Source organism: Notolepis coatsorum (assembly GCF_963971535.1).
Source record: "Notolepis coatsorum genome assembly, chromosome: 5".
NCBI lineage: Eukaryota > Metazoa > Chordata > Actinopteri > Aulopiformes > Paralepididae > Notolepis > Notolepis coatsorum.
The window spans coordinates 183,314,333-183,339,952 of record NC_140169.1 but is presented as its reverse complement, the minus strand read 5'-3'; the positions used below and the strand labels follow the sequence as shown (position 1 = coordinate 183,339,952).

At 48.6% G+C, this 25,620-nt stretch overlaps 1 protein-coding gene across 1 annotated transcript in view; it reads left to right on the top strand.

Moving 5' to 3' along the window:
- Window positions 1-6,075: 6,075 nt before the first annotated feature.
- Window positions 6,076-25,620, top strand: part of asic4a (acid-sensing (proton-gated) ion channel family member 4a) — a gene marked incomplete at its 3' end in the record, with an annotated part of 434,161 nt that continues 414,616 nt past the window's right edge. Inside the window, exon 1 of the mRNA XM_084313966.1 lies at window positions 6,076-6,669. Coding sequence (XP_084170092.1) covers window positions 6,094-6,669 — 576 coding nt within the window. The 5' untranslated portion in view covers window positions 6,076-6,093. The remainder of the gene's footprint in view (window positions 6,670-25,620) is intronic.

Sequence of the window (25,620 nt, the reverse complement as noted above, 5' to 3'; positions counted from 1 at the left end):
ACACACACAACCTTTCATCACAACAAAAAATGGCAAAAGTACACTGTTACTACAGAGGAACGCCGTTTTTCATAACGAGATAAGTCCTTGATTACGTATTGGCCACAGGCCTTGCTAAGCACACATGATAAGTGACCAAACAACCTTATCTTTAGGAAAAGAATAGTTTCTCAAGCGGAAGCACAACCCCAGCAACTTAAGCTGAGGGTTACATCGTATCCCCACAAACACAGTGGCACAATATATTGTAAACAAACATGTCTGAGAGGAGGGGGGGAAGCCCCCGGGAAACCGGGGGGGGTCACCCCTCCTACCTTACCCTTGATACGACCAGGTTGAACAGGTACTCCTGTTAATATGTGAACATGCTGTTCATTGTCATCAGAGGCTGAGAAAAAGATTCATTCCTCAATCACATGTCACTAAGCATAGCTTCACAGGTTAACTAATCCTCTTAGTTGTGAGTTCACCCACGTTACAAACGTTACATGAACACACATGTTCTCATCACAACTAACCAGTTCATTTTTACACATGTAAAAAGCAACGCCGATTTTCTATGGAGAAAGAAGCTATACCAGTGACAAGACAATTCACACACAACACGCGTCGTATCCTCAATGTATTGCAGCAACACACGTTTTGGAAACATCGTTATTACAAAACAAGGGAAGAAAAGAAGAAGTGTTTAAAGTCCGGTCAGGACTCCTACCTTCACCCTGAGCGCAGGCCGAGAGGACTGCAACACTGGTCAACGGGACACCGAGTTGAACCCAGCATCTCCTGCGTTGGTGACGAGGGTAATGTCCGCTACGCCACCCAGCCGCCGTTCTCCATGTTGACAAAGTCCTCGCTGGCATGGCACCCGGGTGTAGGGTCGACTATCATCCTCTGTCAAAGATGACGTCGTAGTCAGAGTGTTTAAGGCATGTTATAGTCACAGTAACGTTTAACAGTGTAGCATTAAGCTAACAGCCGCCCGACTGATAGCAACAAGCTAACGTTCACTACAGGCCTGGCTCCAAGAATACCAAGCCAGACGCCCTCTCCCGGCAGTTTGTCCCCGAAGAGGGTCCCGCGCACCCTGACACTATCCTCCCCTCCTCCTGCTTGGTGGCCACCGCCACCTGGGAGATCCAGTCCGTCATCCGGGAGGCCCAGCGCGTCCAGCCTGATCCAGGTAACGGCCCACCTAACCGGCTTTTTGTCCCTGACCTTGTCCGCTCCCAGGTGCTCCAGTGGGTCCACGCCTCCCGGTTCGCCTGTCATCCTGGGATCAACCGTACCCTGTCCCTGCTGAGGCGGCACTTCTGGTGGGTCTCCATGAGGGAAGACACCCACGCCTTCGTCCTTGCATGCACGATCTGTGCTTGTGGGAAGGCTTCCCACCAACCGCCCGCCGGGCTCCTCCGTCCGCTCCCTGTTCCCGGTCGGCCCTGGTCGCACGTCGCCCTGGACTTCGTCACCGGTCTGCCTCCCTCACACGGTAACACAGTCATTCTCACTATCGTTGACCGTTTCTCGAAGGCCGTGCACTTTGTTGCTCTCCCCAAACCTCTGCTTCAGAAACTGTGGACCTGATGGTGTTCCACGTCTTCCGCCTCCACGGGATCCCGGTGGACATCGTCTCCGACAGGGGCACGCAATTCATCTCCCAAGTCTGGAAGGCCTTCTGTCGGGCCCAGGGGGCCACGGTCAGTCTCTCCTCCGGATACCACCCGCAGACCAACGGCCAGTCGGAGCGGGCCAACCAGGACCTGGGGTCCGCCCTCCGCTGCGTGACGACCCGGGACCCCTCCAGCTGGAGTGCTTTCCTGCCATGGATTGAGTACGCCCACAACTCTCTGTCCTCCGCGGCCACAGGTCAGTCCCCCTTCGAGTCCTCTCTGGGCTACCAACCCCCGCTGTTCCCTGCACAGGAGGAGGAGATCGCTGTTCCATCGGTGCAGGACCACCTTCGCCGCTGCAGGAGGATATGGGAGGACACGAGGGCCGAGCTGCTCCGCTCCGCTGAGCAGAACCGTCGCTTCGCCGACTGCCACCGGACCCCGGCTCCCGACTATCAACCAGGTCAGATGGTTTGGCTCTCATCCCGGGACCTGCCGCTCAGGTCTTTGTCCCGCAAACTCACCCCCCGTTTTGTTGGTCCCTATAAGATTTTGTCCGTTATCAACCCCTCAGTTGTCAAACTCCAGCTCCCCTCCATCATGCGCATTCACCCCTCCTTCCATGTCTCCCAGTTGTAGCCGGTGGTCTCCAGTCCCCTGTTTCCTCCCGCTCCGGAACCTCCCCCTCCGCTGGTCATCGACCACCACCCCGGCCTACATCGTCCGGCAGCTGCTGGATGTGCGTCGTCGCGGCCGCGGTTTCCAATATCTCGTGGACTGGGAGGGCTACGGCCCAGAGGAGCGCAGCTGGGTCTCTCGCGGGTTGATCCTGGATCCTGACCTCGTCCGGGACTTCCATCGGGATAACCCTGACAAGCCTGGAGGGTCGCCAGGAGGCGCCCGTAGAGGGGGGGTCCTGTCATGGTCAGGGCTCGGGCCTTCCTCTGCCCTCATCCTGCCGCGCCCATATATGGGCAGCTTCCTGCTGGAGCATTCCCACGCTGCCAGACGAACATCAATCAGCGTGGCTTTGAGGGATTCCCTCATCAGGCAGCTCCTATATCACCTGGCGGATCCTGTCGTCCCTCGTCGCAGTGTTAAACTGCCTACCTAGGTACGACCCTTCAGTCCGAAGACCTGCTAGACACGCTCACGTTATTATTCCCTGTTCTAACCTTCCCTCGCTTGTGCCCAAGGACCTCCGTTCCAGCGAGCCCGTCTGGACCCCTGGAGCTTGACTACGGAGTTCCTGCTCTCACCCCCGACACAGTCGGTGGTGTCTACGTCCTCCCGCACTGCACAAGGAGTGCACCTGCTTAAAGAACATTCTCCCGCACTGCACAAGGAGTGCACCTGCTTAAAGAACATTCTCCCGTACTGCACAAGGAGTTCACCTGTACTAACCCCAAGAACATTCATCCCTGTCTGTTGTACATTTCTGAATGTGATTCCTGTCTGCTTGGGGAGAACAATTAAAGCACCCTAAACCGCTCCATTCTCTCTCCTCCTGTGTTTGCTATTGGGCTCCGCAAAAACCCCTCTCCTCACAAATCCAGTCAACGAAGTAAGTGAAATAAAGAATATTGCAGACGTATCAATCATACAGCATATAGGTTGTAAAACAGACCAAAAAAGATGTTCATATTTTAATTGCAATGGACGTAACTAATTATTGTTTATGTTGTTTTACACATAAATGCAATCCTGTGTTATTGTTCACCAGTCATGTTTAAATGTCCCTACAATGTTCTACATTTCCCATCTCATTTGTATGTAAATGATAGAGAATAACTTGAAGGTCAGTGACATTTACCCATGCTGTATGGCTCTGAGGACATTCCACACAAGATACTGTGTGTGGGGCTAGTGTGTGGGGGGGGGGGGGGGGGTTGGTGTCAGGGGGTGGGGTTTGTGGTTTGGGCCGTTCGTGGGTTCAGACAAATATATATTCCAGTCTTTGAAATTTCCCATGTGCCAGATGTGTCACTACCAACCCCCCCCCCCACCCCCCCCCCACACACACACACCCACAGACACACACACACGCACTTTGGTATTTAACTGTTGCCTTGAACGAAAGCACCCCCCCCCCCTCCCTCAGAATGATGATCAGAGCTGTCTGCGAGACTGTAAATAACCCCAGCTTCCTCAGGGAGTCATTACATAAAACATGTCCAGCAGACCTTGCGGCTGCCAGAGGCATGGCTCAACCATGGAAGCATTAGTTCTATCAAGTGAAGGGAATATCCTAGATATCTCTATGTATCTAGTGGGGAGGAGGCTGCACCATCAAGGGTCTATCCCTCTGTGCTCGCTGGAATAAAAGACCATGTTAGATCTCAGGGTGTGTGTGGGTCGGGGGGGTGGGGGTTCCACACACACACACCACACACCACACACACACACACCACACACACACGCACGCACGCACACACACCACACACCACACACCACACACGCACGCACGCACGCACACACACACACACACACACACACACACACACACACACACACACACACACACTCACACGCACACACACACACACACACACACGCACACGCACACGCACACACACACACACACACACACACACACACACACACACACACACACACACACACACACACACACACACACACACACACATACACACACTGTTTTATTTTCCACAAGAGATGGGGATTTTTATTTTTATTTTTTACAAGCCAGAGAGTTGTTATTTCTGCTTCAAGTTCAAGAGTCTGATTATTTTAAGTCATAAAATAGCACAAAAAAAAATTGTGATATAGCACATTTAATCCTCTCCAGACAGTTCAGACCCATCATCAAGGGGAATAGAGGGGTAGAAAAAGATGAAAAATACATGTATTGAGCTGTATTATAACATGTATTCATCTGTATTATAACATGTATTCAACTGTATTATATAACATGTATTCAGCTGTATTATAGCATGTATTGAGCCGTCTTGTAACATGTATTCAGCTGTCTTGTTGTAACATGTATTCAGCTGTATTGTAACATTCATTTCATTTATTAATTTATTCGTTTATTTGGAAGGGACAACATGTATTAATGGACAATACATATAATGCACTGTAAACACACAGGATTCATCATCTGTCCCCAAACATAGAACAAATAAAATACAAAAATATAAAATATAAAAACACGTTGAAACAAAAGAACGTGTATTGTAACATGTATTCAGCTGCATTGTAACATGTATTCAGCTGTTTGGTCTTGGATAATACTATGCTCTGGCAGACTTGACTTGGCACGTGTGATTAAAGCGGTTCACTTCACCTTTAAATATGCCTTTTCTCTAAAGGTCCCAGCCCCGAGTGATGTGAACTGCATGACTAATCCCATTTAAAGGGGAATAACATGCATTAGGAAGCCCACTTTCCTGCCTGCTATTTGCATAATTTTGTTTGGAAACTTGGAAAAGGGCCATTAACGGCACAAAGACAGACACTGTAAGGAATAAGGGGGAGAGCAGGGTGCAGATAGATCAATACTTTATTTCAACATATTTAGCAACATCATGATCCAGATCTAGAGGTGTCCTCTAATTCAAATGTGTGCTGGAGAGCCTGTGATGCTACCATTAATTCCTGATAAGAAAAGAGCGTTGTACTGCCTATATTCTTAATCTCTGACAGATGCGTCAGCTCGATCAATAGTCTCTCACTCTTTTTGTTCCAAAGAGGAGATTGATTGCTCGGAGTTGCCTTGTGCTCATTTCCACCTCTCTCACCCTCTCATTATTGTTCCAATTAGGCATTCTCCCGAGACCTGACTGTGGGGTGGCATTAAAAAGCGGTGACCTCCCCCCCCCCACCCACCCACGATTCACATCAAGCACCGGATGTTTGGCAGAACAACCTTTGACACCAACTTTTATTACGGTCACGGAGTGGGGGACAGTGTGGCGAACAAGTGGATTAAGCAGAGCCCGTCTGTGGGAAGCGCGGGGACGACCGGGTTGTGGAAGTTGTGGCTCTCGCCAGTGAAGAGGAATTAATCACAATGTTGCCTCCTCATGAATTATTAAGTACCCCCCCCCCCCCCCCCTCCCTGCATATTTTAGCACGGCTCAAAATGCTGCATTTTCATCTGTGGGTCTGAGGCGGAGAGAGCAAGGGTGTTTCTTTTTTGACAGCCGTATTACTGCTGATAAGCAAGACTGTGCAAAGCTGATCAGGTACTGAGACAAGCAGCCGGAGCAACAGCAGCAACAGCAGCAGCAGCGCTTCAGTCACTACGAGCAGCAGCAGCAGCAGCAGGGGCAGCAGTCACAGCAGAGAGCGGCACTAGCAGCACCAGCAGCAGCAACTAACTCTCCTGTCCTTTTTTTTCATCTTCTTTCTGGAGTTGTATCCCGTTCTGTGGACAAAAGCCAAGGAAGGAAGGAAGGAAGTGAGAGCGGGCTGAAAGCTGCCACCAATAACAAAAAACCCAAACGCAGACCTGGCTGCCCACATGCCGATCGAATTTGTTTGCAAAATCAAATTTGCAGAGGAGGATGAGAAGCAGAAAGGCAAGCCGGATGGGGACAAGGAGAGCCTGATTGAGGAGACCTGCACACCTCCGGTCAAGGACTTGGCCGGATTTGCAAACTCCTGCTCTCTCCACGGGATTAACCACATCTTTGTCTCCGGTCGCCTGGGCATCCGGCAGACCCTCTGGGCTCTAGCCTTCTTGGCTTCCCTGGCACTCTTTCTCTACCAAGCCGCTAAATGTGCCATCTCTTACCTGGAGCACCCTCACGTCACGGCTCTGAGCGAGGAGGCGAGCCCTGAGATGGTCTTCCCCGCCGTGACCATCTGCAACATCAACCGCTTTCGCTTCTCCGCGCTCACCGACGCCGACATCTACCACCTGGCTAACTTGACCGGTCTACCGCCCAAAAACAAGGATGGGCACAAGCCCACTGATTTGGAGTATCCTGCTCCCGACATGCAGGACATCTTCAACCGGACGGGACACCAGCTGGACGAGATGCTCAAGAGCTGCAACTTCAGTGGACAGAACTGCTCATTCCAGGACTTCTCTGTGGTGAGTGAGAACGTTTCTTGAAAGTTTTTTGCTAAGCAGCACGGCACTTATAGTAGAGCACTGATTTAACATTATTCATCCACTTAATAATGTTCCCTAAATGCTCATGATCACAGCATGATCAAAACGTTTTCTATCTAAATGTTCAAACAGCATGATCAAAAAATTTCTTCTCTAAATGCTCAAAAAGCATCATCAAAAAGCAAAAAAAACTCACCAGAAGAGTATTTGTAGAACTTTTTTGTGGGACACATTGTGTTCTTACCAAAGTATCCGTAGAGAAGAGACGGCTCCGTTAAAGGAATTGACATTTTAATTATCTCTGTAGTCGTATTCATCTCTACGGGCTCTGCAGCTCCAGGATACATTTTGACTACAGTAGGTCACTGTGTTGTATCTTTTGTCAAGTTCTGAGCAGCAACAATTTTTGTTTTTGTGCACCAGAATCTAATGGCACAAAGGCAGCTCCTAAAGGAAAACAGAATGCCGTTGAATGTGGTTGTGTACTTTTTCACAAACTGTTGTTTAATGCAGCCTCCGATGCCAATAGCAGAGAGGGAGAGAGAGAGAGCATGGCAATAAAATCGCCTTCTAAAATAGCAGACTCTCTTCTCTCTCTCTCTCTCTCTCTCTCTCTCTCTCTCTCTCTCTCTCTCTCTCTCTCTCTCTCTCTCTCTCTCTCTCTCTCTCTCTCTATCTCTCTCTCTCTCTCTCCCTCTCCCCATCTCTCTCTTTCCCCTCTCTCTCTCTCCCTCTCTCTCTCCCTCTCTCTCTCCCATCTCCATCTCTGCCAATCTTTTTCTCTCTCTGGCATTGCAGAATGACCGCCTCTCTCTCGGAGCTCTTGTACCTTTCAGGGGGAAAGGAGTAATGTTCCACCAACGTTGTATTTCAATCTCGCTGCTGTTAAGATAAAATATTTAGAGACAGACATACAGATTTTTGCATTAGCCAGATTGACTAAAAGGAATGAAACAATTTCCATAAGGGAGAGAGAGAGAGGGAGAGAGAGAGAGGGAGAGAGAGAGAGGGAGAGAAAGAGGGAGAGAGATAGATAGAGAGAGAGGGGAGAGAGAGAGAGAGAGAGAGAGAGAGAGAGAGAGAGAGAGAGAGAGAGAGAGAGAGAGAGAGAGAGAGAGACAGAGTTTGTGTCCGTGGTCTGTACACTATTTATTAAAGCCTCCATTCTTATGGGAGATGGATTTCCCCATCTCTGCAGGAGAAATAATACGCAATTGCTTTAGTGATGATGAATCGCGGGTGTCAAGTCTCAATGGGCTATGTTGAACATTGATATGCTCACCTTCGTGAGACCTAAGGATTCCTTCTCATCACGGTGATCGCATGGCATTACCTTTGATGTGCCACATTACAGACAAAAAAAAACAAGTAATGACATTTCGCTGCCCCTCCCGTGGCTTCTGTAACAACGTATTGACACATTTCTCTTTCTTTGCCATATTTCTTTTGTCTTCAAAGGAGTCACCCACTTGCAGATGTACAATTACCTTCGACGTGAAAAAGTTGTATTATTGCTTTAATCCAGGGAAAGGAAGGAGAGGAATACTTTTTTTTGGACGCTTCCAAGGGAATTCAAGAAGTTGGTCAAAGGAGGCTGAAATGCACTCTGGCCTAACGATATGACTATAAAAGTTCAGAAACCGCTTTCATAAAACGCACTTCATTTGACGAGAATGTCCTCTCACACATTGACAGTCCGTCCTCCCCTAAGTACATTAATTAAGGGCTGATTCTGACGGAGTTGTGTCTGTCCCGTGGCAGTTATTGCAGTTATTGCCCCTTGTCGTCATCCCCCAACTACTATCGCAGATCACGACCCTGTGAAACGTCCTTTAAGCTCGGCGTTCCCTCTCTGATCTGCCTTTTGGGTGTGTGGGGGGGGGGGGGTGCTGTCAGTTAGAGATGTTACGGGCGTCTTGCTGCCACCATGCATGACAAAGCATTTACTCCAAGCCCCCCCAGCCCCACCGAGGGCAACAGAACTGGGATGGTAGACGGAGACGGGGCTGAGAGCTCTGAGAAGGGGGCCGGGGAAGGAAAGTGCAGAGAGCACTAACAGCTGTTAAATCCCAGCGCTATAGAGGACAAAAATGAAAGCCACGCACATGCTTTTATAATGTGCATTTCTCCCAGGGACCATGGAAAGGAGCACCAAGTATTGTGTGAGCCTGAATATGAAAGGCGAGCCATTATCATTACAGGCGATGGCCTATTAATCACGTGTGCGCATACTGTGCACTCATACGCATGTATACACACACACACACACACACACACACACACGCGCACGCGCACGCACACACGCACACACGCACGCACACACGCACGCACGTATACATATATATATACAGTATATATACACACACATGAACAGTGCCGTTCTCTCTCCTGATACACAAGTGATTATTCTCGCTCTCGTGGGGCAGACTTCGGGATTGGCTTATTGCGACATGCTGTGTTTGAGATTGATCATTCTGTTACCTCCAGATGTTTTGTTTTAAGGTAATGGCTGAATGGTGCTCAAACAGCATGATGAAAATATAATAAAAGGTAATTCTTTTGTCATTTAGCTATTTGTAAAAAGATTTCATTTAGCATTATTGTCGGTCTCTCACAAAAACACTAATATATATATATATATATATATACACGATTTGACCAAATTATGAATATGATCAGAGGTCACCATTTAAATTGTTTCATAGATAGGACATAGATAGGAAAAGAAAAAGAGAAAAAAAAGAATAGAGCTCCATGTTTTGGTCATAATGTCATTAAAATGATATGCGCACTTACAATTTAGTGCTTGAGAGGTGATTTTGCTTAATAAGAACCATAGAGATTCACAGTTCATAAACCTGTTGTGAGGAGGTGAATAACAGAGGAAAACCTCAAATGGCGAGGGGGTGGGTGGATCGGGTGGCTGATCTAATTTAGCACAATAATACACAATCACCGAGCAGGGAAATTTGCTTTCCCTTTATTTAGCTTTTATTTATTTGTTGTGGACCAGCATTATTATTTGACATAGGTATTAAAGCCATTCATTATAATTAAAGATTAGATTATTGACTCAAATTAATCACTGCAGATGAAGCTGACTCAACAAGCCATGAATAAATATAATCACTTTTTTTTCTTCTTTTTTTTCTTCTAAGTCAGAATAATTGTTCATTTATGGTGTGGGTTCTGAAGAAGAAGCAAGGAGCCCCTTGGCTTTTTAGACTGAGTGCTGGGTTTGTTTGCTCTTTGTCTCTCAGCTGTGTTTGCCTCCGCTTATCACATTTTGCTCTCAGCAAGGACAGATCGCTTTCTGCATATATTAATGGAGTGAACTAAACGGGCTATAGGATGGAAGGCTGCGGTGGATCCATACCGGTGGGTTCTCGACCTGGCGTGCCGTGGCAAGCATACCGGTGTGCCGCGAAGCGAGATCAAGTGTGCAGTGGGATTTCATGATGATCCAAAAAGTTATACAGTGACTTTTCTGTTCCTGTGATTTACTTACTCACATTTTCTTTAAAATGAGTCACATTATTTATAACAAGGGGCTTAGATTATATGTAGGTCTTCCTTATCACTTACACAGAGATAAATAAAGGATAAATAAAAAAGGATAAATAAAATAAAAAATAGACATTAAAAATCTTGGATTTTACACACATTTTATTGACATACGCATTACATTTGATCATGTCCTCAGTGCAAAGTAATCAACTTCTACAAGAATATAAACCTCTGAAATAATAAAAACATTATTTCATTATGTTATTGACTAGGCTAAACCACATCTAACCATACATATAAATAATTTTTTTTACATTTTCTTGTGTCCCTGATGTCATCTTCCACACTGTTAGTGGGTGTTCACCTTCCAAAAAAATACTACAAATCCATTGAGTGGATTTGTGACAACAATTCAACTGTTGCTCCTAACTTTTCTTTAGTTTTTTAAAAAGTGATCTTGCTTGTCACACTCACCCTGTTATGGAGAATGTTTGTCCGATCAAAAATATGTAAAAACATATCTGACATGAAAGTTATATGTAGTACACGGTGGTGTAGTGGTTAACACTGTCGCCTCACAGCAAGAAGGTCCAGGGTTCCATGATGCCAGGTATCTCCCAGGCCTTTCTGTGTGGAGTTTGCATGTTCTCCCCGTGCTCGCAAGGGTCCCCCCCCCCCCCCCGATAAGATAAACCCAATGGAAAAACATGCACAACAACAGATTGCTAACGCTGTGGCGTCCTTGACGAAGACGGGCAGGTGCACTTGGATTGGTCCCCGGGGCGCGGCTCACGTCGACGCCCTATCTGCTCCCGGCTGCCCATGGGGGGAAGGATGACGGGATGGGACAAGTGCAGAGACTCAATCGCATTAGGCGACACAAGCAAATTGCATGTGTGTGCCGCCCATCACATGTGTGTGTCGTTTACATGCCAAATAAAGACTTCCTAAGTCCTGCATTATTATATTATTTATTATGTATCTGTAGAAGTTTAGCTAGCTAAATGTTGAGCATTCAAAGATCTATGGCTAACTTGGCTCAAGATTTTCCACCCTGTTGTATCTCGCCCTGTTAGGTCTATAACAGGTCTATAATAGATCTGCCCCTAACTATTATTTTATGAGTCCCTGAACTTGACCAATATGTATTCTTAATAGTTAAACATGTCACTATTCTGATATAATGCTAAAAACATGTAGGCCAAATTTCTTTCCCAAGAAGGATAACAGGAATGACACATTTTTACAAGGCTTGATAATATATATATTGTAGTGATTGTTAATTGTACATAATTCACCCACGGAACTATTGTTAGGAACAAGAGTTCCGCCCGAACATTATAGGAGGTGGCACTTCCTGCCACCACACACGAGTGGACTGCACGCAACGTAGCAGTAGCATGTTGTATTTGTGTACCCAATAAATGCTGTTCGCTCTACCTCGAGCTACCGTCTCCGTCTCCCATCTCTCGGCACTACACTGGTGACCCCGACATTGGTCTCGCTGAAGTATCAGGGACCGAACCGAACATGGCAAACGATGCCGTTATTATTCGATTGCCGGAGTTTTGGGAGCATTCTGCGGCGGCGTGGTTCGCGCAAACAGAGGCGCAGTTCGCCCTACGAGGGGTTGACGACGACGCCGCGCGGTATTACCACGTCGTCTCGAGCCTCGGGAGCACTACAGCGGCGAGGACGGTAGGCTTCATAACAGCTCCGCCTGCACGGAATAAATATGAGGCGTTTAAGACGCACCTACTCAGAATATTCGAGTTGTCACAGTCGGAGCGGGCCCGACGCTTGCTGGCTATACGAGGCTTGGGGGACAGCAAGCCTTCGGAGCACATGGAGATGATGTTAAACCTGCTGGGTGCAGAACGGCCTGATTTCCTGTTTATCGAGCTGTTTCTCAGGCACATGCCGCCACACGTGCAGACGGCACTTGCCAATACAGCGACTGCTGATCCCCGTGCTTTAGCAGAAGAGGCTGACCGCTTCTACCTGGCCACTCGACACTTTGCCCCAGGGCTAATAGCCTCGACATGCGGTTACACGCCGCAGGGGGGAGGGGCGAGGAAGATCAGGAGCAGCGCTGCCGCAGGCCTGTGTTATTACCACGCACGTTTCGGCGCGAGGGCGACAAGATGCCGTTCCCCTTGCACTTTCGGCATAACGCATAAACGCAGACACCTGCGCCCAGTAGCAGCGGTGAGCGCAGGTATGTCGAACCGGCTGCTTTTCATTAGAGACACACTCTCCGGTTGCAAATTCCTCTGCGACACCGGAGCTCAGAGGAGCGTCCTGCCAGCTACAAAAGAGGACACCGCCGGCGATGATAGAGGTCCACGCCTGACGACCGCCAACGATACCCCTATCCGCACCTACGGTACAAGGACCGTGGAACTGTGTTTTGGGGGCCAGCGGTTCACGTGGGACTGCATCACGGCCGACATTTCGTTCCCACTACTTGGGGCAGATTTCCTGGGTGCACACGGTCTCCTCGTGGACATTAGACATGGCCGCCTAATAAATGCACAGACACGGGCTTCGTTGGCATGTGTCCGCGAGGAGGCGACATACGGCGGCCTTCTTACAGCTTTCACCGACCACGAACCCCTCACGACGTCTGAGTCAAAGGTAGCGGAGCCATGGTCGGCACGACAAGAGCTCACGTACGATTCCGAGGGCGCCGCGGGACACGTCGCCGAGAAGCCCAACGTCGTCATCGGAGCTGCACAGCCGGACCTCGACTACGTCGACAGGGGCTCGGAACAGGCCTCCGACCACGACATCCAGGCCCTCGGGACTGCAGATTCCAGTCTACGCCTGGAGGACGTCGCGATTGGTCACTCGGGTCCGACGCTGCTGAATGACCTATCCACCGGACACCCTAGCCCACAGGCCCCTGAGGACTGGCGAAGGCTCGCCTTTGAGGTGGGGTACAACCACCACAGGGTTGAACCCGCCCACGTAGACATTTCCCAGCCCTTAGAGCTGGCCCTCTCCCCCCGCCGAGGCCGTCCGCCGCTACCCCGGGACCCGCCAACGACGGAGCCGCCGTTGGCCTCGTCGACGTCTGTGCCCCCGGGTGTCGGGGAGGACACGGGCGCTTGCGCCGCCCCTACCTCCCCGCCCCTGGTTTTCCGCACTCACCGTGGCCGGTTCATGCCCCCGGGCGCCGTGGAGGGCGCAATCGCTTGCACCGCGCCCCGGGTTGTACGCTCACGCCGCGGCCGGGTCGTTGTCTCTCCCCGCCGTGGAGATTTTGACCATGGTTGAATTCTGGGGGGGCTTGTGTAGTGATTGTTAATTGTACATAATTCACCCACGGAACTATTGTTAGGAACAAGAGTTCCGCCCGAACATTATAGGAGGTGGCACTTCCTGCCACCACACACGAGTGGACTGCACGCAACGTAGCAGTAGCATGTTGTATTTGTGTACCCAATAAATGCTGTTCGCTCTACCTCGAGCTACCGTCTCCGTCTCCCATCTCTCGGCACTACAATATATATATATATATATATATATATATATATATATATATATATATATATATATATATATATATATATATATATATATTATTATATATAAGGCTTGAATATCATTATTAACTTCAGTCCTCACCATACATATCGAATATTTATAATTTTTTAGGATTTTAACAATTGTTTTTATTAGGGACCCTAACCTATAAAAAAAATTCACAAACTCTTGGAGACCTCATCCATCCTTTTATCATGTTACTTATGAATCATTCTAATTTTAAACTGTACAGGCTGTGTATTCAAAAAATGTGTTTAACATGGGAGTCAACCTGTTCATTTCTGCGACTAGGGTGGAAGGTGTGACACTTTTATTCCACACGCTTAATAGTGATTTTTGAAAAAAAAAAAAACATGGATTATTGTAATGTGACTCAAAGATGTGATACTGAGTTACTTTCCTGGCATATACATCAAATATAGCCAACCCTATCCACAAACACGTGAAAAAAGGCTATTTGACGAGAATTGCGACAAGGGTGACTGGAGGGTTAATTAATGTTGCGTTTTTTCTTCTTCAAATATAGCCAAGAGTAAAGACCATAACCCTATCAAAACAGCAGTCAAAGTATATTTTCAGTACTACGTTTGTTTACCAATGATTTTAAGTGTTATTAGCGAAATATGTGTTCGTAAATATCTCGGCGCATCCCCGCGGAAACCGGATGAATTAGACGTGAGGAAATATTGCGTCATGAAAGCATTGTACAGTAGTACTAAGACAGAGGAGACCCAGGGCTTTCAATGTACATAGAAATTTCATAAAACTACACTACCCAGCTCACACCAGCCTCTGTGAAAGCTGCTAAAAATATTCTTTGCAAAAAGTTCTGACGTTATTTTTGTGATTATATCTCACGGGTCGAACAAACCTGAACATTATTGCCATAAGATAGAACAGAGTTTGTTTATTTACCTTTCTGTGAACATCTAGGGAAAAAAACTCTTCTCAATCTGATGAAAAATGACAGAGCTATTTACATTATAAAAATTTTACTATTTACAGTAGATTCACAGTATTTGCTGCCCTGTTACGGGCACCTGGTGGTACTAAATCCAGATTGGAAAGAGGATATTTGGCCAGATCCATAGATGTATGACTTGACCATAATAAGGTCATTTATAGGCCAAATTACATGTGTCCGGATGGCAAAATTCAGTACTGTATCTGCAAAAAGCCCTATAAATCATCTGCCCTTTATTAATTTGCTTAGATGTTTTGTACACTTGATCTCAAGAAGGTGCTGCATGAGCTCAGTGGCAATTTTACACGTCTGGTCAATGTTAGCATGGTGTTATTAAAAAGAAATTCACACTATTATTTATATTCTCCTTTGGTTCATTACAATTTACTCAAGCATAGTAACACACACAATATTACTGACACTGGGAATACATTCCCATAGATGTCCCTAGATACCAAGAACATTTATGGACCTTGTAGAAGTGGAGCAATATTGCATTTACATTTTTTTTATCCACTTTTTCTCCTTATTTTTTCTATTTTTCTCCCGTCCCAATTTCGCCTCGCCAATTCTCCCTTCAATTCTCCCCTCCCCTGTCTCGAACGTTGCTAGACTATGCCTCCCACTGGTCGGCTGCAGTGAGGACCAAGCTTTGCATCACGTGTCCCCTCCGGTACACCAGGAGGTAGGGTGGCCAAACGTCCCGATTTGTTCAGGACAGTCCCGCATTTCAGCCCTCTGTCCCGCATGCCGCAAGAGAAGAACATTGTCCCGCAATTCAATAAACAATTATTATTATTATTATTATTATTATTATTATTATTATTATTATTATTATTATTATTATTATTATTATTATTATTATTATTATTATTATTATTATTATTATTATTATTAATAATTATTGTTTTTGTCCTCTCATTAATCCCCAAAACATGCACTAATGCACGCACCGCAAGTACTACATTATGTAACGTTATGTAACATAGCCTATAGTCTAACCAGCACAAGCACATTATATTTGCCTGAGCTGTTTATTTCCGGTCGCTCAAGTTGCGCTGCAATAAACAGCTTGCGCCAGGTACTATATATGCAAGCTGTTATTGGCTATTGGTTATTGGTTATTGGGGGATGACGTGACTGTATGCGAGGTCTACCCCATCCTCTCTACCCTGCGTGGGAAACTCCATGCAAAGGCTCACGGATTCCTTCTTAGACGCGTCCTTCTCCGCCACTTCCCAGATGCGAGAGCGACAAAGACAAGAGCAGACTTCACATCGTTCTACAGGTCTGCCATCGTCTACCTCGAGAAGTGGTTCGATTTCTCTGATGAGAATTATCTGAAGGCTCTTTTTGTCATGTGTCTAAACTGAGAAACGTCAGCTTCACTGACCTGTGCGCGTCCCGGTCACGAATGCGTTCGTAGAGAGGTTGTTCTCCCTCATGACCGGCGCGTGGACGGACCAGAGGAATAGATGCAGTGTAGAGCTCGTGAAGAGAGAAATACAAGTCAAAACTAATTTCTCTCTCACATGTTCAGCTTTTTATAAATATGCTCTTGGTCAGAAGGCTCTACTGGAAGCTGCACGGTCCAGTAATAAATATAGATTCCTCAAACACTAACGAAGGGTTATGTATATAACCCAGTTCTGTGAGTTATGGTGCGCTCAGCACCTGTCTGCATATATCTCGCTTCAGCGTATATACACTGAATAAAAAATTCCACCATGTACCTTTACATGCAGGGAGCGAAATTTACTTTTTGACTCACCGGCCAGTTGCGGGTAGATGGGAAGAGTCTACCCGCCAAGCATATTTCTTACCTGCCAAATTTTTTTTGATTAAAAATATATATATATATTTTATATAAAAAAAAAATGTAAATAAAATATATATTATATAATCATACTTGTAGTTGTATTATCTGCGAGACATCGCCGCCACACAATAAGTCAAAATGCTTGCTATCTGCAAACAGCTCCACTGTCTGTGTGTATACTTGAGTAGCCTCCAGCTCCAGCATGGATTCTCCGGCCCTGCAGCTAGACCCTATATTCAGCTAGACCCTACATTCAGCATGCAAGGATTCTCCGGCGATGCAGCTGGACCCTATTTATAACGTTACCGTTCTTTTGTCAAATCACATTCAACATGCCCTCAGCTAGAATACGCATTCAATCAATGTTATAAGACATTGATATCAGGAGCTATCTGTAGCTACTGCTAGCCCGGTAGATAACGTTAAGACAATTTAGTTTACTGGGACAGATGGATCATCTAACGTGAGCTAGCTAAGCTAGCTAACGAGGGAACGGAGGTATTATGCACTCGAGTAGACTATTGCTGGAGCATTTGTTGATATCAGCAGCTATCAGTAGCTAGCCAGCTAGATACCGTTAGACAATGCCTCGTCATGTATTAAACTAAAAGTGAATAGTTGACTGGGTCATTGTTTAAACAGTAACGTTAGCTCGTGGAGGTCCGATATAGACTAGAGCAGACGGAAGTAAACAAGCCAAATGGGAGCTTCCGATTGGTCATTTGCTTTTTTTTCTCATGAAACCAGTCACGTCACTCTACTGTGATTGGACCGTTGACTTGAGTGCAATGTGGGACTTGTAGTTTTTTAACGATCTCGCGGCGGAGAAAAAAAAGACGAGCGGCTATAATCTGTACTCGCACAAGAGTATCGTTATGAACTACACGTCTACACGCCACACGGCGGGCAGCCCTCTAAGTGTCATGCGCCAAACGTAAAAACAGACCGCCCCTGGCGGGCGGCGGGCTTTAGTTTCGGTCCCTGTTTACATGCCAGCATTCATCTGGCCACACCCCCATCCGCTTACCTACATAAGCAGGGATGGGGCCACACACTCATCTCCTTCCCAACAAATTTCACCACAATGAAAAATCAAGGGCCGCAGCGGCGTCCAGGTGCTGAGCGCACCATAACTCACAGAACTGGGTTATATACATAACCCTTCGTTCTGTAGTGTTATGGCTTGCTCAGCACCTGTCTGCATAACAGGGGCTGAGCGGAGCCATAGCCCGACGAATGTACCCCACTGAGGCCCCCCACAACCATCAGACCGGGGAGGACCGAGCCCCCCCGACCCTCCCTAATGGAGGATACCCCCCCTATTGGAGGTTCACGGGAGGGCGACGGATCCGACCGTGCGAAGAGGCACTCAAGCAACTCAACGCACAGGGTGAGCAGACCGTGGCTTGACCCCACGACTACACACACGCACAACCCGCATGCCACCCGGGAACGAACGGAAGGAACAACCTCGTTACTGCCCCCAGAAATCAGGGGTCAAGAGCAAACCCAACCCTGTGGCAAGGCCGTAGCAGCGGAGCGCGAAGGAAGACCCAGACCCACTGAAGGGACTGGATCCCCTGGAAAACGGGGGCCCGGAGAGGTCAATGACGCCAGGCATCAAGACCCCACCAGGTGGTCACTTAGTGACACCGCCTCCCACATCGCCAGCGTATTCGGATAAGGCCCCTCCAAGAGCTGGCCCTTTCCCCCCAATAGCACACCGCCTGTCACACTGACCCTGCAGAACAGGCAGTCAGCATGGCCGTAAGCACACAAAAAAGGTTAACCAATGGAAGCAGGCAGCGCACCGGGGAAACCAGGCAACAGGCTGTAACCTGAGCCTGGAGCACTGCGGACGAGACAGGCGCCAAAGGAGTCAGCTGAAAACAGCCCCCCCGGCAGAAGGGGCGTATGCTGGCGTTGTTGCATGACAAAGCCTCCATTAAAAAAAAACCACCCAGAGGGGTCGAGGCAGAGAAGGCTGACATGATTGGCAGACGTCATGAACGTGCAGGGGCACACTCAACTGGGTAACCCGGGAGTTGACACTGCTCCAACACACCAGGGAATCAACCACCCTCTTGGTACCGACGGTGGTTGTTCCTATAACCCCTCAAGAAAAAACTCCAAAACACACCTGCGGGCATACACTGGCTATACCGCAGTACAAGTGTTTCAGTTTTCAAAAAAGGGTTATCCCAGGCCTACGGTATCAACGAAACTTTACTTCGGACCGGGCCCGGCGGCACGGGAAGCACAGGGTTACCAGAGGAGGTCCAAGACCACCCCAACAGCCCCCTCTTCGCCACGCGTGAGAGAGGAGCGAAAAGAATGGAGAACCAGCCCTAAGCACACCGCATTTGGTATTCCCAGGCGGTCTCCCAACCAAGTACTAACCAGGACCGAACCTGCGTAGCGTCCGAGATCGGACGAGATCGGGTGTGTACAGGTTGGCATGGCCGTAAGCCATTACGATAGTGCAGAGTACAATATGTACCCAACAAAGGGTCTCCATAGCGCCTAACCCTGTGACACCCGAACCGACCCGGCATTTTTCCCCCTGAAAAAAGCACAAGTCCCTCAGGGTACCAGAACAGCAGATCTGCATCCCCGGCGGACAACGGGTTAACTGACCTGGACCAGCGTGACCAGACCAGTCCCGTGTCCTAACCACGCCGACATGCCCACTCCAGAAGAGGGGGTAGGTATGCGTGTCGATCTAAAACATGAAAAGAGGGCGCCACCCAGACGGTCCCATTTGGACCGTGCTCAGTGGCCCACCCCAAGGGCGTGAGACCCCTCTACCTATGTTCAGATCTATTCCGTTAACATCCCCCAGATATGAACGAGAATTCATCGAGACAACCTAGTAAACTGGCGCTCGGAAGAGACAAAACTCCATCCCAGTTGCCCTATAAAAACGCTGTTTTAACAAGCAACCAAGGCGCACTTAGCCCCTGTGTGATTCTTTAACAGAAACACACCGAGCCAGCACTATGTATGCGTCGAGACCCAAACACATCAATGGATAGTCTAGCAAGACACCAAACATTGTTCCTCCAAGCCGTCGTGCTTCATGTACCTTCCTCTTTTTATTCAAAAAAGAAAGAACACAGACTGACATGAATCCCTCGTGACGCAGCTGAGGGTAAAAATTGTTTACATTTTTACATCCCACCATCCTCGCCATAGGGAGGAGACGGAAATCCCCAGAGAGACTTCCCACGCGAGCTGTATAGATTGAAAAGAATATATTGCAACATTGAGCTATGTAAAATTTGGGTTAGGGCTCTCCGAGGAGGAGGCACTGAACCAATACACACTCAATAATCGAATTGAATCGAATACACACACAATAGAGCAGAACTCCTTTTTGAAGTTCTACTCACCTTGACAATCTGAGGAGGAGGCTCTGAACTCTGAGGAGGCTCCCTCACAGGGAAGGAGAGTCCTAACTCACAGAAGGCCTGAGGAGGAGCTTCGTGAGGAGGAGCTCTGACAACTCCCTGAAACAGATCCATCACATGGACCTGAACAACTCACGGAAGTCTTACCAACAGAGACGCGCACAGTGACGTACTCTATGACGGGGGAATTTCTGCGGTGCACACGCCCAGCCGCTACGGTTCTCCATGTTGACGCAGTCCTCGCCGGCCGGGCTCCCGGTAGGTTCGACTAACATCCTCTGTCAAAGTTGACATCGTAGTCAGAGTGTTTAAGGCATGTTATAGTCACAGAAAACGTTCAACAGTGTAGCATTAGGCTAACAGCCATTCGGCTGATAGCAACAAGCTAACGTGTAACTGAGGGGTACAATTCCCTGACTGTATTGATAAGTATGGTATCATTAAACCACTACCGCTTGATGTACTTTAACTTCTGGCCATACAGTACACGATATCTAAGTATGATGAACACTTTCCCACATATGAAATCAGGTCCACACAAATATAACAGTCGAAGGTTTAATATAGCAAAAGGTATATACAACATTCACATAATTACATTTATGATTTGAATGCACTTGTAAGGCAAATGAGTATTTGTAGGCAAATCAACACTGAATGTCCAATCTCTGGTTACGCAGGAAGCAAGTATACAACCTGGTTCTTTAGGGAATTATAGCGATGGTACTTAAGGATTATAGCGGGATACTAAAGGGGTCCTGCTGGTTGTAAGTCAGTAGGGGGGGGGGGGGTTTGGAGAGCCGTCAGCTGCATCCCATCTGGCCAACGATTCCTGGGGAGAATTCAGGTACAGAACACAGTGCCTGCAGGATCTTGATCCACAGATGAATACACTTGGGCCCTCTTGTAGACGGTAGCTGTAGGCTGTAGGTCCACAACGAAGGAGAAGCGAGGCGGCCTCGGTCTGGGTTGAGCGCCGTCTCACCTGGGCTCCTCTCGGGGGTAATTCCAACACTCACCGGCGTTGGCTGTTATCCGCTCCACAAATCAAAGCACCCAAAGCAAATAGATATTCCATGCCGTATAGGCTCAGCAGTCGTCCGGGTAGGTAATCCAATGTGCAGGTCCACTCGTCCTCGCCCAGAACTCCTCGGATGAAAGCACCACGCGTGGTCTGCCCAGCCTGGTTAAGACTCTAGATAACGCGAGGAAACGATGGGGGTGCTGCTCACTTTAGAACTCTAACCGAACGATGCACCATACATAATAGACTATTATTAACTTAATAGAAATACGTCCCACTCGACGGTACAGTGCCAAACTATGACAATTCAGCTATGAATTTACACGAGGTCTCAATGCCTATTCTGGGGCCAAATAGGCCATACTGCACCACACGTGGGTCGTGGGTGAGGCTTCACGTCTGTTACTAGGTTGGAGGGTAAAGGACTAATGGACTAAAAGAAAGTTCTACTTTACTTGCGCCATATTTATATGCACGGTGAACAAATAGTACCATTCGTATTTCGGTAGCCGTATTCCTACGCGGAACCGGGGCTAGTTGGGACATGTTCGTCGGCACTATTGAACTTGACTCAAGGGGCTTGTCTGCTGGCGCCAGGTTCTTGTCCAATGAGAGAATGAACTATTATGGGCTGTAGTAGACTAAAGGGATATTCAGTGTATATGTACAAAGAATATACAAGGGATATCAAACGATATACAAATACTATTAAATATATATCCATAAATAAATATATATATTCGGTTTAATCTGATCCTTCACAACAGCCGCCCCCTAATTAGTCCCACCTAATTAGCTAAGCAGAGACAGATTAACCGCGCTGTCTACCACTCAGGGTCAGTCAACTCACAAAGTCGTGGGGTCATGGTCGTCATCGATAGTGTCTGGGAGTCTTGGCAGTTCTATTAGCCTCGCCACGGGTCGTGTGTAAGTCCGCCCTTGGACGAGCACTTCAGCTGCTCGGACCTTGCCATCGGCACCGGTGATCACTTTGCTTACGCGGCCAGCCGGCCACATAGCTCTGGGTAGTGACTGGTCGATAATCATGACGACTGTTCCTTCTGTCAAATTGTCTCTCTCTTTTACCCACTTCTGGCGGGTCTGTAGAGACGGTAGATAGTGGAGTAGGAAGCTATTCCAAAACTTGTCAGCCAGTACTTGACTGTACCTCCACATTCTTCGGCCGTTCGCTTCTTCAGGCCTGTACATTGTCTGGGGTAGCGCGGGGTCCAGCCGCACCATCAAGAGTGTGTTGGGGGTGACTGGGTCGACATCTGCTACATCACTTGAGACGTAACCGAGGGGCTTGGAGTTCAATACTCCCTCGATCTCCGTGAGGACTGTCATTAGGACTTCTTCCGCCACAGTCTGGGCCCCAAGCACGGCGTACAGGGCTGTCTTTATAGAACGTACTTCTCGTTCCCAGGTTCCACCGAAGTGGGGTGCGTTCGGGGGATTAAACTGGAAGTCAATCTGGGATGGAGCGAGGTGGGTCTTAAGTTCTGGGCCCATAGCTTGGAAGCTCTCTCTCAGCTCTCTTTCTCCGCCTTTGAAGTTTGTCCCGTGATCAGACAACAATGTAGACGGTTTTCCTTTCCGCGATGTGAATCTTCGGAAGGCCATAAGGAATGAGTCTGTGCTCATGGTTGGAAGGAGTTCGATATGTATCGCTCTGGTGGTCATGCATTTGAATACAATACCCCACCGCTTCTCGGTTCCTCTTCCTTTCTTTATATACAACGGGCCAAAACAGTCCATGCCTGTGGAGTGAAAAGGCTTGTCGCCGAGTCGGAGGCGACAGGGAGGTAGGTCAGCCATCCGGGGTATGCTGGGCTGCGCGCGCCACTTTCGGCAGTCTAGACAGGTTCGCTGGAAGCGTCGCACTGCTTCTCTCCCTTGAAGTATCCAATAGCGACGTCTGATCTCCGCGAAGACTCTCTCTGCTCCTGCGTGGTGCACATCCTCGTCGTATTTCTTTATGATCAGCTCTGTGACCTTGTGTCGGCTGTTCAAGACTATCGGGTACTTAACGTCATCCGGTAGGTCGGGGGCTCTCCGCAGACGACCACCCACTCTGATGAGATTATGGGCGTCACTCTCGGGTGCCAGGTGGAGCAGTCTGCTGTCTGATGGGACGGGCTTTCCTCCCTGTAGACAGTCTAGCTCATCGGGGAACGAGTCTCTCTGGGCTCGTTGTAGTAGAAGAAGTTCTGCTTCTTCGTAGTCAGCTGCTGAAATGTCAGTGGTGGGCTGAATCTCTGGGTGGTGCCACAGGAATGTCTTTAGCTGCGCACTCTGTAGGGTGAGGCAATCATGTTGGGGTCTGTGGAGGCAACTGTGCTCAATCCACAGAACATAGGTTTCTTGTTTTCAGCCTCCTCTTTACTCGCCTCCCGTGGGGTGGGCGTAGGCCACTCTTCTTCCGGGAGCTTGAGGAACTCTGGTCCGTCACTGTAGATGTTGTGACGGGTGAGGTCATCTAGGGACATTCCCCGGGTGATGACGTCAGCTGGGTTGTGTTTGGTGTCCACATACCGCCAGCTCGCTGCTTCTGTTAACTCTTGAATCTCTGTGACTCTGACTCCCACGAAGACCTTGTATCGGCATGAATCAGACTTGATCCATGTGAGTACTGTCGTAGAGTCTGACCACAAGATTGTTCTTTGCACCGGGATGGTGAGTTCACGTTGGATTAACGTGGCTAGATGCGCTCCTGCTAGGGCTGCGCAGAGCTCTAGACGCGGGATAGATTGTTGCTTTCGTGGGGCTATTCTTGAGCGAGCCAGGATGAAAGCGGTGTGTATCTCTCCTCCCTTCTCTTGGGCACGCAAGTAGGCCACAGATCCATAGGCTACTTCGGAGGCGTCGCTGAAGACGTGTAGATCCATCTTGCATGTCTCTGGCCTCACTGTGGGTGGGAAGTAGCTGCGGCGTATGTTGACGCCTGGGAGTGAGCGGAGTTCCGTCTCCCACTCTCTCCATGTGGAGGCAAGGTGTGCGGGTATTGGGTCGTCCCAGCCCTGGTCCTTGTCCCATAGTGCTCGTACAATCATCTTTGCCCTGGTGGTGTAAGGTAGAATACATCCCAACGGGTCATATTGTCTGGCGAGTGTTCTGTACACACTCCGTCTGGTGGTCGGTATCGCCGTCGACCTTCCCTGCTCCGTGGTCAGGGGTTTGTGTCTATAGTGGAGCGAGTCTGTTTTGAAGCGCCAGACTAGTCCTAGTGTCATTTCTTGGTCGCCATCCAGGTCTCGCTACTGGCTGCCTTGTCCGCGGGGGAGAGGCTGCGCAATACTTGCGGGTCGCTGCTGGCCCACTGCCTGAGATCAAAGCCACCTTTGATCAGGGAGGCGCGTAGCTTGAGTAGGAGAGCCTCGGCTTCTTCTTGGGTCGAAACGCTTTGTAAACAGTTGTCCACGTAGAAACTGTTCTTCACACTGTGTCGGACCTCTTCATCTGCTGCTGGGTCCTCTGCGACGTGTTTCTGCAGTGCAAATGTAGCACAGCACGGGCTGCATGTGGTTCCGAAGGGGAGGACTTCCCATTGGTAGATGGCTGGGTGCTCATCTCCGATCCTCTCTCTCCATAGGAACCGCAGTAGGGGCTTATCCTCCTCCACTAGTCTCACCTGCAGGAACATCCCTTTGATATCCCCGCTGATAGCCACCTTGTCCTGGCGGAAGCGTAGTAGCACGCCTAGTAGAGAGGGGCCGAGTGTGGGGCCGGGCAAGAGCTCTTTATTCAGATTCTGGGATCCGATCTGGTAGCTGCAGTTAAACACAATGCGATCCTTGCCGTTGTGGTGGACCTTGTGGTGCGGCACGTACCATGATTCGGTCGTCTGATCGGCCTCTTTAATGTCAATCTTCATTACGTGTCTCGCTGTGATTAGCTTCTCAATCTCAGCGCGGTACACACTCTCTTGAGCGGGGTCTTTGGCTAGGCGCCGCTCTGTGTTCAATAGATACCGCTCCGTAGCTTCTTTCGTGGCATGAAAGGTGGGCATTCCCTCTCGCCTCAGGAGTGGAGTTGCGTATCTCATCACTCCGCTGACTGTGACTCTCTTTGTCCCTTGCTCGAGGAGGTTTATGGCGTAAATGTCTTCTTTAGAACGAATGTCTTTCTTTTCGTTCTTAAAGGGCATTGTCTCTAGTGTCCATAGCCTCTCGACATGCTGCAGGAGAGTGGTATCTTCTTCTGTCACTCTGGAGTGGAGGCAGCTAGTGGCTGCTGTTCGTTGAGAGATTTAGCGAGGGGGGCCTTGTAGTGTCCATCCTAGGCGGGTCTCGACTGCTGCAGGACAGCCTCTGGGTCCTGTATGGACCCGGTCTATCGGGACTATGAGGTCTGCATGGTCGGAGCCTATCAGCAGGGTCGGGGTGGCGCCGTCTATGAGCGGGATAGGTAGTTGACGCAGGTGCACATATTTATCCATCAGTTTGGCGATGGGGTAGGTGTACTGTGATAGTCCTATTTCTTGGCTGGTGAAAGCATTTGTAATCCTATACCGTCTCTCTGGCTGCCCGCTTGCTGCGATAGTGAAGGAGACATTCTCGCCTTTTATCGTCTTTAAATCTCTTCTTATTGTCCGAATCGTCATCTGGTTCTCGCTCCCCCGCAGTCCCAGCTGGGCCGCAGCGGATGCGAGGAGAAG